We start from the raw sequence: 15,748 nt of genomic DNA on the forward strand, positions 1-15,748 counted from the left end.
TAATTTAAACTGTTTGCTTTTAGTTGCCTGATTTTATTTAATTAATCGAGACCCCCCCTCCCCAATCTGAAGCGCTTTGGTGCACTGATAAATGAAGTTTTTATTACTGGGGGGAAAAACAAAAACGACTACCAGAAGGAAGATTCTCACCTGAACTCAACCTGCTGAGGACTCATGTGTTTCAGCTTAAAGCTGAAATGCGTTTCTGCACAGGGAGGACCGTGGATTTTGTCCCCACATTTTTGTTCACAGCATAGTTGCTTTAGCAACAAGTTTGGACAGGAGGAATGAGTTCAACCAAGCCTTTCAGATTGCACGTGGGCATGTGAATGTTGCATGAACACCGACAGACTTAAAGCAATAGAATTAAAATTCAAATCATACTTAAGCACGCTGCCATCTTCTTCTAATTACCATTTCCTGACGTTACAACCACACTTTTCTCTGTCTTCACGCACAAACTCCTAATCAGACGGCGAGATGTTCACGGCCTCTCAGTACGAGTTTCGCAGCTCTCCAGATGTGCGTAGAAACTTCCCCTTTCCCACGCTCAGAACGGAGGAGGCCCCCACCCGGTGGCTTCTGGGTAAGTGCAACACATGACAAAGACGGGAGATAATCCTCAAATACATCACATAAGGAATAAACATGTGCAAAAAGACACTGACGCTAGTTTTTCTATTTGAACTTTCAGTAAATTACTAAATGGACCAAACCTCATTTCACATTTTTACCTCGTGATGTTTTGCGTGTTAGGAACAGAAACTGATTGACCTGCAGAATGAAAATCGTTGGCTTAGTTATGGCACTTCAGTCATTCTTAAAAGCTCCTTGTTTAGTTTCCAAGGAGACGCTTCCTTGGCTGCTAATAGGTGTGTGTTTAGACCTGTGCGTGTCTTGTTTGTGTGTGTGCAGAGGCAGATTTTGTGGGCTCCGTGCTGCTGAAGGAGAGCATCAACAGCTCCATCGGTGACGATGACAAGATTTACTTCTTCTTCACGGAGAGAAGCCAGGAGCAGATTGCCTACCCGAGTCAGACCAAGGTGTCCAGGGTGGCCCGGGTCTGCAAGGTCAGAGAGAGCAACTGGCCCAAATACTGTTAACCATAGTCATATTAATGGTTTCACTTGGTTTGGGACGTTAGCAGATTTGTAATGCCTGCAAGGTCACGGAAAGAAAAGGTTGAAACGAGGGAGGAGTAAAGTTACAAAGACACGGGGATTATTTCATGCTTTACATCACCGATACAGAGTGAAGTGGATTTGGGGAGACTTTCTGTTCTCGATTTCTCTCCCTCAGCTGCCTTCTCCTCCACTTACGGTAATTTCAGTGCTGAATGAACCAGCAGTTGGGCATCTCTAATCTTGGTTACTTCAATGACTGTGCCGCTGTTGCCAGGCAAACTACGAGCCCGCCGACCTCCACTTCCAATGGCAAACCTTCTCCCTCTCTTTACTCCTCCACTCCTCCTCTCTTTTCCCCTCGCAGCTCATTTCACTTGCGATCAGCCTCCTCGGTCTAGACGGCATGCCCAGCAGGCATTGCGGGAGGTCTCTCCTCCTCTCTTTTCTGACTGGTTGACACTGGGAAATAATTTCACACCCTGCAGTTGTGCGTCACCCTTTGTGTCAGAACGTGAAAAGAACTTGAACATGAATGTGTGTGTGAGAGAGACAGAGAAAAAAATAAAGAAATATGAATGAGAAAGGTACATATGGAGCAGCCACCCAGGAATCGACTCAAGCCGGTTAAATTGTCCTAACGAATCAATGCAGATCGCAGGCGTGAAATGTCACCGCAAATTAAACTGAGCAAACTGAGAGCTAAAAGTTTCTCCAAAAAAGTTTCTCTCCTTTCAGTCATTTTTACATGAATGTTCATTGTGTGTTTATTCAGACGTGAGGGACAAGAGCTTTAGGGGAAAAGCCAAAAATACTTATTTGCGATATTTGGCAAGTCATATGAAGCAAAAAGAAGAGGGTCTCTTTTCACTCACGGGCTGCATCAACACTGATGGAGAGTTAACTTATTTTGCCTTTGAAGCCTTAATTAACGACCATCGTTAGTTGGAGGGATGATCGCTCCAGTTTCATTATTTTTATATCGTTCAACGGTGCATGAGTACAGAACGACAGGACAATAAGTTGGCCTGCGTTTAATTCCTGTATAGACTTTTTCCGTCCAGGTGTCACGAATAAAAGCGTGAAATATAAAGCACTGGTCTGATTACGTTTTTCATTGCCCGAGGGTTTTTCTTTGTTTGACACAGTGTATTTTTTTGGTTTAATAAGCTTCTGTGTTGATAACTGAGAGCTACATTCATTACAGTGCTCTCTTTAAGCCCTTTATTTTCTCCCTGCATGGTTCACCTTGCGCTTCTGCAGCCTTTACATTCATCTAACAGCATTCAGTTGACATGTTGAAAATGCTACTTCGGTGCGACCTTGTAAAATCTGACCTTTATGTAAAAGTGATTCTGGCGCTTGTTCAGACGTGAGACAACGAGCTTAATTGTCGTCACATTCGTGTAACGAGGGGCTTGTTTTTCTTCTCTGCAGCTCCTCCAGGTTGGTTTGGCAGTGAAGCGATTCCTGGACATTTCATCTTGTTTTCATACTCAAACAGTTCATCTCGCTGCATCCAAAATAATTCATCGGTGCTGTGGAGTTGTCGGAGCAGTGGAGAGTGTAATAAGTCAGTCTGAACTAGGCCACAGCAGCACATGCAGATGTCGAGCTGGTCCCCAGCTCGGCCCCCGTGGCAGCCAGACTCCACGCTGGCTGGAGGCAGATCTGCAGATAGCGAAGGCCCTGGCAGTAGCCTCTGGCCTGAAACCACCAAGGACTCGCCATTTTTGAGCTGCTCCTAACTAGTTGTCCTCTTCTGTTCGTCACTTCACAGCCCGACGACATCTTTGGCAGTCATGGCCTATTTTCACAGAGAGGGAAATGAGGTCTTTTCAGGAAGCACAAGAGCAGAAATCGATGCTATTCTGACACTGTTTTAACATATCCGGCAAAGAAAGAAAGGTCCTGCACTTTCTCATTTTTCATCCTGTATCTTTAGACTTCATGTGCACATTTTCCTTCATGTCGTCGTGGGTTAATTTCCCAGCAGGCATATCTCTCTGGTGCTACACTACGGATTCTGGACTCTTATTTTCTCAGACTTACAGTCATGACAGCCCGATGACCCGCATGACACTTTGACTGACATAGATTGTAATCTATCAGAGCATCCCTTTAGCACTTTTCCTTTTAATATACGGGTGTCCATCGCTATAGGATGTGCTTCTGTTATTTACTCGGTGGCATCCATCTTTACTCTGCTTTACTAACCTGCCTGCGAGCACCGACTCTCTAGAGGTTTTTTTCTGTGAACAGAGCGAATCCCAAGAGCGGATGCCACTGACTCTTTCTCTTCTACCTAAAACTGGCTTGCTGCGCAGGCACTTTTGTTTTTGATGCAAATGTGTTATGTCGATTTGTGCAACGTTGCCTTTTGCCTTTGCGTGGGAGGCCGAGGCGTTTTGATGAACGACAGGTGTCTGCAAAGGACATAAACGAAGAAGGATGAGATGTTTTATTTCCGACAAACAAAGAGAAAAGAAGTCTGAGTCTCTTTCTTCTCTCCTCTAAATGAGCTGTGCTAAATTACTCTTTTAGGGAGAGGTTTCTCGCAGCCTCGCCTCCCAGTGCTACCGAAATGCAATTAGAGCAAATGTGCTAAAGTAGGAACACACTAACATTCAGCTCCACTTTCACCAGACTCCTCACTTCTTATGTGTACATTACGATTTGGTAATAATCACACATTAGTGGTCACTGAGTATGTGAGTGGTGGTGTGTAAATGTATGTGTCAGAATAAATCAGCTCAGGAGACTTTGTTTAACCATCTATCCATCCATCCATCCATCCATCCTTCTTTCTTTCTCTGTGTGCAGAATGACTGGGGTGGCCAGAGGACCCTGCAGAGGAAGTGGACCTCCTTCCTCAAGGCCAGAATGGTGTGTTCAGTCCCAGAATACGAGCTGCACCTCAACATCCTGCGCAGTGTGTTTGTCCTGCAGGGTCGAGACGCTCAAAGCAGCGTTTTTTATGGCATATTTGGCCTGGAATGGTAAGAAACAACAGAAACTTTGCTTTTATTATAACTTTTCCCCTTCAATTAACTTCAAGGAGTTTGTAAAAAATATTCCAAACTGCCTGACAGTATCACTGATATATTCTGTATCAGCCATCCTTTGGAGCATTTTATTCACATTTCAGCCTGGCAAATTTGAAAAGTTTGTGGATTTGAAGTGAAAGCGCGGTGAGGTCTCTGTACATTATGACTGTCAGTGAAGTGGTTTTCTATCCTCGTCAGACATAAAGGCTTCATGCCTCAGCCAGGTGGTGCAGTCAAATCTCAGTTGGACAATCAGGTTTTGCTAAACAAGAGAGAGAGGGGGAGTAGGTGCCATTTTAAGGATTTTAAAGTGGTAATTTTACTTCCCCCCCCCTGCAAATCAGTGTCAGACACACATTTTTATGCATGCCTTAACACGTGATGTGGAAGGGATCTTTAAGAATAACCACGATTGATTCCTTCTGGAGAACCCAGCAGCTTAGCAGAGTGAAAGGGAAGATAACTGCTGTTGGCTGTTTTTTGTTTTGTTTATTTTTGGGATACATACATGGCCAAAAGTATATGGACACCCGACATCTCTCTCTTTCCAAACCCATGGATATACAGCCTCCAAACTGTTTTTCACAAGTTGTGAACAGTCATTTTTAAATTAAGCAAAAGAGCTTAACATTTTCTGGTTCCAGCTTTTCCACTGTGAGGATTTACTTCTTGTCTCTGGTTTATGTCACGGCACGCTGAATATTCTTGGAGACATCTGCAGACGTTGGGCTCTGGCAACTTCTTTTTTCTATGTTCTGACATTTCCTAGACCCAAAGATTCATTGTAAAAATAATCAAGAGATTAACTGATAAAGAGAGAATTAATTTGTTTATCCCCTGCGCGAGCTGCAGTCGGGGGTGACGTGACAGTGTGAGAGTGGAAAATCTGGCAGCGATGTGAGTGTGTGTTTGTGCTGATATGCAGAGTCATGCTGCATGAAACTGTCCCAAGGGTGTTCAGATTCTGATGGCGAGGATATCACTGCAACAGGACAGTTTGTTTCTCCCTTGCTTTTACCTTTTTCTTTTTTTTTTTACTGCCACACTTCCTTTTATGGTTATCCGATCTCCTCATTCATGGCAGCAGCTGCCTTTTCTTGTCTTTCTTCATGCTGCACACCTGTGCGAGTAGCAGTCGTCACCGTGCCTCAGACTCAGGCGTGCATGAATGAGTAAGCCCCTGAGCTGTGCTGCTCACCACTTTTGAAGACAGACTCTGGTTTCACTTCCATCTCATTTCTCTCACCTGAATGCTTTTGAAGGCTGCGGTTGGCCCACAGTGGACTTAAGAATGTGACGCAGACATTTCTCCCACCTTCAGGGCTTAAGATGAAGGGTCACCTGCTTCCCAACTCCCCAGCTCATGCTGTTGTGATGTTGTTGGACAAATCTTTTCTTTCACAGGTGCTGCGCCAAAACCACAAATGGGACTGCTTTATTTATGACTCACAGCGTTTCAGTCCTGTGAGTGTGGTGTTGAAAAGTCTGCTAAACAAACATTTCCTTCTGGAGTGGATGCTGGGAGTAGCTACTGGAGATAAAGAGGGAAAATCACACACCTGGCAGTGATGGCACTCCCACAAATTGATAAGATCCAAGAGGGAAATGTGAGCACAACAGACAAAACTTCACCACCATTACGCCCACAGGTTTCAGACAATGGAGAGGAGCGCTCTGCAGTGCTGTTATATTTTTCTCCTGTCACCTATAATCTTTGATCTCTTTGAAAATTGATCTGGGTGACCTCTCAGTGTTTATCCAGCACTGAGTCATTAATCCTGAATGTGTCCTCTGGGTGTGTTTTCGGGGTGGGGGATTGCTTTGCAGGAAGAATATCAAAGCAACTGCTATCTGCCAGTACGCCTTCTCAGATGTTCACAAGGCATTTGAGGGACCGTACATGGAGGTGCAGGACTCAAAGTGGAGGGAGTTCACCGGCAAAGTTCCAGAACCAAGACCTGGAGCCGTAAGTTTCATCTACCAAAACCACACTCATCAGGATTCACTGTGATGCTCTTTACTCTGTGGCGACTCCTTTGTTTTTCTGCCTGTCATCAGTGTATAACAGATCTGCACAGGTCCCAAGGCATCAACTCGACTCGAGACCTCCCGGACAACGTCCTCACCTTCGCCAGGAGGCACCCGCTGATGGCCAGCCAGGTGCACCCAATAGGGGCACGCCCGCTCATGTTCAAGAGGAGCGTCAACTACGTGAAGATAGCCGTGCACAAGGAGCCGGCGCTGGATGGGAACATTTATACTGTTCTGTTTCTGGGAACTGGTTAGTTTTACTGCTGAGAAGTCAACAGATCACATGAAAAGACACAATGTTAACATGCTGATGAGTATAGCTCAGCACTGATCAGTTTAGCCTGTTAGCATGCTTATCATAAAGTACAGCTACAGCTGATGGGACTGCTGTTAGTTTTGCAGCCGGTTAGCTCTAAGCGTTGCCATCACTTATCACATTTTATATGAGCAGTTTGTTACATCCTACATGTTACGTCCTCAGGAGGGATGAATGTGCTTGATGCTGAGAGCCACAGACTTTTGTTGACAGTAGGAACGTAGAGAACGACAACATCTTTCACCGAACATAAACGATTTTGGACTCACCTGTGTCACCTCTCAAAGTTAGTATAACTTTCTTGTTTGATGAGTGTGTACCTTTTCTCACAGATGACGGGTGGCTGCACCGAACTGTAGACATCGATGGAGAAATGCACATCATAGAGGAGCTGCAGCTGTTTGACAAACCGCAGCCCATAGAGAGCATGGTCATATCCTCTGCTCTGGTATGTATGTTCATGTATGTAGGCTTATACTGAATGAGAGTTTAAAACAGACTGTTTACGCCAGAGTTCAAAAGGAGTGTAAGCATGCTGTTGACATTTTTGGAATATTTCAGTGCTTTTTTGTACTAACTAGATGGCTGCATAAGTTAAGTGTTGGTAATAAGATAATAATAAGCTGAGCACTGACCAGGCAATGGAAATCTCTTACCAAATTCCAATCAGTAATTGATGATTGATTACCAGATTCCAGTTGTTTCCAAAACTTGTGTTTCCTATTGTAATTTAAGGCTTTAGAGTTCAAAAAACAAAGAGAGAAAGATGCAAACCTGGTAGGAACAGATGATGTTTTGTTTTGCAGCGGAGTATCTACGTCGGCTCCGGCTCCGGACTGGTGCAGGTGCCGATGTCGGTCTGTCGGAGGTACACTTCCTGTTATGACTGCGTGTTTGCCAGAGATCCGTTCTGTGGCTGGGACGGGAGGGAGTGTGTGGAAATATCTTCACGTGCTCAGAGGTGAGGGAACGCACACTCGTACACTAACAAATGCTGATGCATCTTTGCACGCAGACAGCAGTGCACATTTCCAGTGAGGAGACAAACAAGTGACACGCATTTAGCGGGACGCGAGCCAGACTCTTGCTGAGATGGTTAACTTTGCTTTGCTTCATCACAGAACCAGAGTCTGTATTTCCATCTGTTTATTTTGCTTGTTGGTGTCTTTCATTTCCTCCTGAAACTCCCTTTTCTTCTCTATGTGCTGGTGCATGTATTTATATGACAGCCACAGGAATTTTCAAAACTGGGGTTCCATGAATTGAAAGTTTTAGTAATTTCAGGGAAAATATTTTGTGACATTGTAAGTATTGATAAAGTAATAAAGATTAGAGAGTAAATAAATGTCAAACTGAGAAGAGAAGGTGATGACATGGTAGTTAAATACATCATTACTGTTATCAGCTCTTGAAATGCGTTATGAACCTCCAAACAGAGCTGAATCATTTCTACATAGTGTACATTTTTGCATTACATGACCTTTTTGGTTGATGTTTATTTCTTTGTCCTGGGCCCAACAGCAATACCAGAGTCTAATTAATTATTTATACGGCTTAATTTCCCCTTCCAACAGAATTTCTATGAAAGCAGGTCTAAGACAATATAGTCGACCTGGATTCTTTCCTTTCAGCTCAGCAGGAGCTTAGGAGATTAGACAAAAAGTATGAATTTGAAAACAGAGCTTCTCTCTTACATGTAGCCCATTCAGTGCAGAAAACATGTGAGTGTTAATATGAGTGCGGATGGATTCAAACTAGTGCACATTACACTCAAACTCAGAGACATTAACAGACATTATTCTGGCTTGGTTTTTGAGGCCGGTCGTGCTTCTCTTTACTCGCTCTGCATGAGTGAGTAGCAGACATCTAAATCTCCATTACAGCAGCAGCAGCAGACACATCAGCCTCTCCTGTGGATTTGTGTGAAGGCAGCATCACATTTGGAGAAAGCAGAGAACTGAATGTTAATGGGAGAACATACATTTCTCTCGTTAATGCTGTGCAATGTCCATTTAATTTCTCAAACAAATTATTCAAGAGGAGTGAAAAGTGTAGGAGGGGAGCTGTGGCGGGATTTTCCTTTAGCACTTTGACTGCTGCTCTGCATTGAACTGGTTAAAACAATCCTCTGTGCTTGGATCTAAAATTGCAAAAATTTGCGTTGCTGCTGCAGAAGCTGGATGCTGTCTCTGCTGGCTGCTTCTGCTGGTTCCATACAGCCATGCAGGTTGTTTTCACGATGTAGAAATGCTGTTCGTGTTGTTATGTCACATTTAATTCCCGATTAATTTAATTCTCAAGGTTTGTCTGGCGCTCGCTGTTGTTGTTGCCTATATTGTCACCCTATTTCAGGTCAAACCTAACCCAGGATATCTTGAGAGGGATCAGGGGCTGTAAGGAGAACTCAGGAAATGGTATGTGCACAAACACACACACACACACACACACACACACACACACACACACACACACACACACACACAGAAGCACACAGTGTACATGCACTATGTAACAAACATCACTTTGAATTTTGCAGAAGTTTCACTTCCCATCCATTCCCTTCTAACTCTCTGTCTCTCTCTCTCTCTCTCTCACACACACACACACACACACAGATTATGGGGTGAAAAAGTCCAACACTCTTTTCTCTCTGCCTGAAAACCCAAGCATTTAGCAGTTATTAAGGGATTTCATAGGTGTACGCTCCTTACCCATCCCCCAGGTCCCAGCGCACACATTTTAATCAGTTCTTCTCTCCTGCTGGAGGTCAGGCGGTCGCGCTGGCTGCATTGCGGGGCTCACCACATTTAAAGAGGCTTATGAAATGTGATGGAAGATGATTCTGAAAGGTTGAGCCGCTCAGGTTGCTCACCTGCACTTTGAAAATGTAACCGCAGTGACCTGACATCTCACCACTTCACTGTCCTGCTGTCTTTCTCACGTTCTCCAACCCTTTAACTTCCTCTCTCTACCTCCTCTCACTCCTGTTTTGTTTCTTTTTAGCCCCGTCTCATGTCTCTTGTCCACACTTTCTGTTGCTCAGTGGTCCTTCGGAGGCGTTCTGTGATGGCGGGTGATGATGTGCTACTCCAGTGCGAACTGCGCTCCAACCTGGCAACTCCACGCTGGACGCTCAACGGCAAAGAACTCCAGGGATACGGCCTCAATTCGGGCTACCGCATCGGCACAGATGGCCTCCTCATAATCGGAGCTCGTGCTCAGCAGAGCGGGTCTTATCGCTGCTTTGCTGTCGAGAACTCCGTCTCAGTCCTGGTGTATCTTTACATGGTCAGGGTGCACACAGACTCGTACTTCCCCGTGGAGCCCACAGCTACAACTAACCCTACGACAGTTTCAAGCCCGACCATTTTCTCCAGCAGCAGCCCCACTGAGCAGCCCCTGCCCTCACCTCCTGCCCCGCTGCCTCCAGCGCCCGAGTTCCAGACCTACAGACACATGGAGGCTGTGTACATTTCCCTGGTGGCGGTTCTTGGAGGGCTTTGCCTGGTGTTGACTGTGGTGCTGCTTTATGTGAGCTTCTGCACCAGGCGGGCCCCGCAGAACAGAAAGTTTTCCCAGCAGGGGCTGCACGTCCTCGGGGCCTCTGAGAGAAAGAGGAGCTCCCATCTTGAACTTAAAACAATCTCCAGCCACTGCAACGGCCGCCAGGATCGTCGGTCCATCTCGGTGCCAACTTTCGGGGACTTGGGTGACGGCTTCCTCCAGATAGTTCCAGGTGAGGGGCAGCTGTCTCCAACCAAAACACCTCCCCCAGCCCCACCTCTTCCAATGCCACCTCCTCTGCCCAACATGGACTACGCCAACGGGCTGTCAGCCACCCTGCCGAGCGTGCTGAGGAAGATGAACGGGAACAGCTACGTGCTGCTGAGGCAGGCCGACTCCGAGGGCATGTCGCCGCTCTACCACTCCTTCACGGAGGAGCTCAACAGGATCCTGGAGAAGAGGAAACACACACAGCTGGACTTGGAACCTGATGAGAGCTCCATCTAGGAAGGACTTCTCAGTCTTTGTCCCACAGTTATTTATTTTTACCCCAATGGTGACCCGTAGATGTGGGGAAACTGACTGTTGTATCAAATGCTGCTGTTATTTACCCAGTGTCAGAGTACCTGCAGGCCGTGTCCTAACCTGATCTGAAATGTGCAGCCTCCTGTGTCTGCCCTGACAAATAGCCCATTATTTCACCTCAACAATGGACCACACTAACCTGAGACTGCTATTCAAAAAGTGGAGCTGTGAAAAAAAATTGCCCCATACACTGCACTATTACAAATGACAATGAGTAGGGAGCACAATGATGCTACCTCAGTGTCGGCTCTCTAGGGAAAGATGGTGGTCAGACGACACAAAAAGGCGAAATGAGTAAATAAATTTTTTAAAATCTGACAAGGAGGCGATTTTCTGAGACTGTAGAAGTGTTCATGAGGTTTTTAATGCCATGTCATATTAGCCTCCTGTGGAGCTTAAAGTAATACTCCACCCAAAATCCGAGCTGAACCCCCTCAACTCTCTTTCTACAAATGCACTCATCTACCAAACTAAAGGACTATTTATCAGTTTAAACAAGTTCCAAGGATATGCAAGTATCCAGCAAGCATGGGAAGAAGACTGAGCTGCAAGACTGGTTCAGCAAATGTCATTTTTAACAATGAAAACTTTGTCCAGATCGAGGCTGCAACTAATGGTTGTTCTCATGATTAATCTTTGGCACTTTTGCTTCATAAATGATGATTAATCAACTAACTGTCATGAATTCATTCTGACTGCAAGCCTCTGTTCTCCATGAAGCAGAAATACAGTCGTTTTACAGCCACCCTTCAAGCCCACAGGAGTTGTCTGCTTGAAACTATAGACCTTGTGTTGAGAATCATTTTAAGGGTTCTGTTACAGTGTAAGACAAATCATACATTTGAGTTTATTTAAACCACTCTCCATTTTCCTCTGTTCTCATGTTGCAGCCGTTGGTAGCAATTTGTTGTGTCGTTGCTGGTGGAAACACTTGTGGCAAACTGTGAAACAATTTGGATTTCTTTTCTTGGTGTCTTTCTGTTTTTAGCATCTGTGTGAGAAAAGACATGCAGCTGTAGGACAGTAGCTTATTAAAGAGCAGTGCCAGTGCCAGCTATGTCAAAGAGGGATTAAAACACCAGATTATTTCAAAATGATGTTACAAAGAGGCAAAATGCTCTTCATCAGGTTTGTGTTTGTCCTCCGCTGTGAAAGAGTCGCTGGTGGCGAGTCGCCAAATCGCACTGGAGAAGACCTTCACATGTGCAACCCACAAAGGTGTCCTCTGTGTTTACCTGACATCAGAGCAATGCCAAAACAACAAGAGCTGCACAGCCCACAGTATTTCCTTGGCAGGGTGAACAGTGCTATGATTAAATAGCACATGTATAACTTAGAGGGAAGTGACTGAAATGAATCTCTGAGTGGTTTGTAAACGTGTCACGGCCGGTGGAAAATAAAGATCTGTCTTTATTGCAAAGTGTTGAATCAGCTTTGTAGCAGTGACTCAGTGGCAGCCCTCTGTGGCGACTCGACTGTGCATTTGTCAGAGTCGCTGACAGTAACAGCAGCACTTGGCTCCCCTCCGCAGAGAGAGGAGGGGGGCTTCTTGTCCGTTTGCATAGGGCGCTGTCGTCTCTGCAGGTAGAAGCAGACAGGAAACATTTGACCTGAGTGTCCTGGTTAGCCATGCAGGGAACAGATGATGATGCGACAAGGCAGGAGCTGTTTTGCACTTGCAGGTCTTCTTGTCTGCCTTGTAAAACACTTTATTCTGAACTTGTTTTGGTTGAGAGTATAGTCCAGACGATGCACTTTATGGAGACTGATAAATGCCCAAATCTGGATGGAAGAAATTCAGTCTGACTTAAGGCCTCAGTATGATTCAAATAAAGCATTTATGTGCTTGCTTGCTTGCTTATGAGGTTCTTTTTTAAATCTTTGCACAGCAAATTTAGTCACATTTTGTATGTACATCTGAGCGTAACGCCATGAGTATTGTTGAGGAGAGATGGCCCAAAACTGTGTCCACAGTCACAGGGAATGTTGGCAGGCATTTTGGCCATCAGGAACAGGTTTAACACCTTTAGACAGATGATTATAAGCATACTGAAAATTTAAAAACTGTGCAGTCCTACATTATTTCAAAACATCAGACAGATTTTATTATAAATAGATTTTTTTTGATGGAAGAAATCTTTTTAATGTATGTTATCAATCATTTCATTAGATGCCATAAAAACAGTAGATTGGGTTGAGTGGGCTTACTCAGAGTTCGGACCAGGAAAATATTTTTAGAACTTGGCTAGAGCTGTTGTGTTTCTTGTGTGGCTCCAATAAAAATATTTCTAAATATTTTCCTATTGACTGTGGCACAAGCCAGGGACTTTTGCTGTCCTTATGAATGAATCCAAACATGGATATTATTTGGGGGGGAGCTGGACAGAAAATCTCACTGTATGCAGATGACCTGCTCTTATACATTTCACATCCTATCGGACCAATATCGCATGTACTTGACATACTTTCACATTTGTGGGGAATATCCGACTATAAATTATCTGTCGGTTAGTGCTGAAAAAGTGTTTAATTTTGCCTGGCCACTGGACCTGAAATGTGTGTCCTGGACAGCCATGCAGAGAACAGATGACAAAACAATTGGACGTGTTGGCAGAAGCTGTGTATGTATCGCATGTGTTCCAGCTTTCCTTCTCGTCAGCCTTTTTCGTCCTCTCGCTTGTTTTCATCCTCATCTTCATTCCTCCCCTCTCTCGCTCCCTGCTGCCTACTTTGTTTTCCCGTCTCATCACCTCTGCATGACAGTATCATCTATTACTCTCTCTGCTCACACTCACACTCTCTCAAGGACCCTGCTGAGTTTACAAACAGCCATGATGGTCCCCCTCTAACCAATTAGAAGCAGTTTTCAAAGGGTCCTGGAGTTTGTGTTTGTGAAAGCATCAGAAAACAACTGAATTTTCTACATTAGCTTATAAACACAATATATTTCTAGCTGATGTTATGATTTGTGGCAGCTTAGATATGAATCTATGTCCCTAAATTATAATGTAGAAAAAGTGCTCAGAAAGATTTAAAGATATTGTTTTCTGATCTGTGCTGACAAATCATGTGCAAATCATGTGAACATTTCATTTTATTTAACTCATAATTGAGAGGAAATGTTTGAAATGTTTGTATCAAGTTCAGCATGTCACTGTATGTATGTATTATATGGAAGCTTCCAGAATCAAGTTCTGTCACCATCCTGAACAAGTTAAAAGCTTCATCTGAATCTGAATCACCGCTGCTGCTGCTGCTGCTGCTGCTTCACTCTCACTTAAAGACAATCTGCGCTCAGTAAACGCTGGCTCTGCACTCTATATTGTACCATGGACTTTAGGTAAAAATAGCTTATGTTTTGGCTACCAGTTTTACATTCACATTGTTTGTGCACGCAGTTCCACAGTGAAGCACTTGTTTTTGCTAATTCAGTGACTTTAATTACATCTAGTTGTGTCAGTATGCAGGATATTTTATGTTGATAATTTCTCAAGGTACTGGCCAAGGAAACTGGTTCGAAGAGATAATTTGCACAAGTACTTTGTTAAAAGTCATGTAGTATACTTGTAAGCTGTGACACCTTCCATTAAGCTGGTTCTGTAGTATTTTCTGTATGAACTTTGTGGTTCTCTCAGAATATAACTGACTGAATTGTCATCTTTGCATCTTGTAAGATATTTTTAACACCTGAGCTGTTTACACACAGGACTCTTTAAAAAAAATTGTCTCTCATGTCTTATTTATTTGAGTTCATTAAATTTCCACTTGCTTTTGTGCAGATAAAAAGTAATTTGCATTATCTTCAGTTTTGGGGAGGAAAAAAAAAATGTCAACAACCCTGAGGGGGAGTCAGGAAATTACATGCAAAACATGTTCACACCAAATCCTTTTGTCAAGACGCTGGCCATTTTTAGCTTGTGGCAAACATTAAGGCCACTGTCCTCCACTGGGAATGGAGCCCACATGATCCCATACTCATTTTCATACATACATGACCCTGACAGAGCAAAGGAATAGCTTAAGCATAAGGGTAGGGGTGGTGTAAAATGACCATTTTCAGAGCAGCGTTCAAGGCAGTAACTTAGCAACAGTTTCTTTATTTAGAGCCTTTAATGTCCTCGTGTGGGTCTAGCTGTGCCAGATCCCATTGGGGAGAGCGGGTGTGATGACAGCACAGTGGCTCTGATATCTGCATTTGGTGCCACAGATAAATTAAAATGCAGGAAGTGAGCATGAGACAACAGAAAACATTTTCGCATCACCAGCCATTAACGCCTCGATTCCACACTTTTATTAAAACCAGGCTAAAGCAACCACTCTGTCCCTCATGAATTTGTTTAATTTTACCCACAGTTTACAGATCGTTTAAATTCAGCCACTTTTATGGGCTAAGCGATTAAAAGCAGCTTATATGGCTGAGGATAATTTAAAGCGAGAGGGCGGCCGCATTCTGCTCAAAAATACAGCACAAGAGTGGATATTTGGTGGCAAACGAGTGGAATCAGCATCCGTGTCCCGCCGCAGAGGTCGACTCCACCGTCTCTCGCTCATCATCATCCTCTGCAGTCATCTCACGCTCTTTTTCTACATAAATTTTCACATTTAGCCATTTACCATTTCCTGTGAGCAGAGTGATATGTATGACTGGTATCCATCAATCCACAGAAACAAGCAATCTGACCCTTGGGCATCTTTCATGTATTCTGCTTATTTGTATTCATCTGATTACAACTTTTGTTGAGAAGAACACTGGGGTCACCGGCGGAGAAAAACCAGGGTCAACCAGCATGCCTTTTGCTGTCAAAAAATGATGAATTCAGGGTGAGAAGTGCAAAGAAAGCAGTCAGTTGTTTTGCCAACATCTGCCTTGTTGAATATGAACAAATCACCCACTGGCAGAGTGTTAGTCTTCTTTTAACAGGCGATACAGAGGACAGCTCAGTGCGGAAGGTCAAGGCTCGCCCCTGAAGCTACCACATCAACCATCTGTCACGTTCATTTCAGCTCATTTAAAGTTAAACAGCGAAGAACCTCCAAACAGTATGAAACTGTAGAAACGTGTACATTCCTCTTGTCATGCAAATAAAAAAAAGGTATACAGCTGACATGCGTCTTTACATGTGAAGTAATTTGACTGCGGTTAA

At 44.1% G+C, this 15,748-nt stretch overlaps 1 protein-coding gene across 1 annotated transcript in view; it reads left to right on the forward strand.

The window, feature by feature from the left end:
- Positions 1–13,842, forward strand: part of sema4gb (sema domain, immunoglobulin domain (Ig), transmembrane domain (TM) and short cytoplasmic domain, (semaphorin) 4Gb) — a 31,960-nt gene extending 18,118 nt beyond the window's left edge. The window contains exons 7-15 of the mRNA XM_046376502.1: positions 473–586; positions 916–1,070; positions 3,945–4,120; positions 5,996–6,134; positions 6,227–6,449; positions 6,848–6,963; positions 7,322–7,476; positions 8,868–8,929; positions 9,559–13,842. Of these exons, the coding sequence (XP_046232458.1) occupies positions 473–586; positions 916–1,070; positions 3,945–4,120; positions 5,996–6,134; positions 6,227–6,449; positions 6,848–6,963; positions 7,322–7,476; positions 8,868–8,929; positions 9,559–10,526 (2,108 nt within the window). The 3' untranslated portion in view covers positions 10,527–13,842. The remainder of the gene's footprint in view (positions 1–472; positions 587–915; positions 1,071–3,944; positions 4,121–5,995; positions 6,135–6,226; positions 6,450–6,847; positions 6,964–7,321; positions 7,477–8,867; positions 8,930–9,558) is intronic.
- The last annotated feature ends 1,906 nt before the right edge of the window (positions 13,843–15,748 follow it).

The sequence above is a fragment of the Scatophagus argus genome, chromosome 21, assembly GCF_020382885.2.
Source record: "Scatophagus argus isolate fScaArg1 chromosome 21, fScaArg1.pri, whole genome shotgun sequence".
NCBI classification, from domain to species: domain Eukaryota; kingdom Metazoa; phylum Chordata; class Actinopteri; family Scatophagidae; genus Scatophagus; species Scatophagus argus.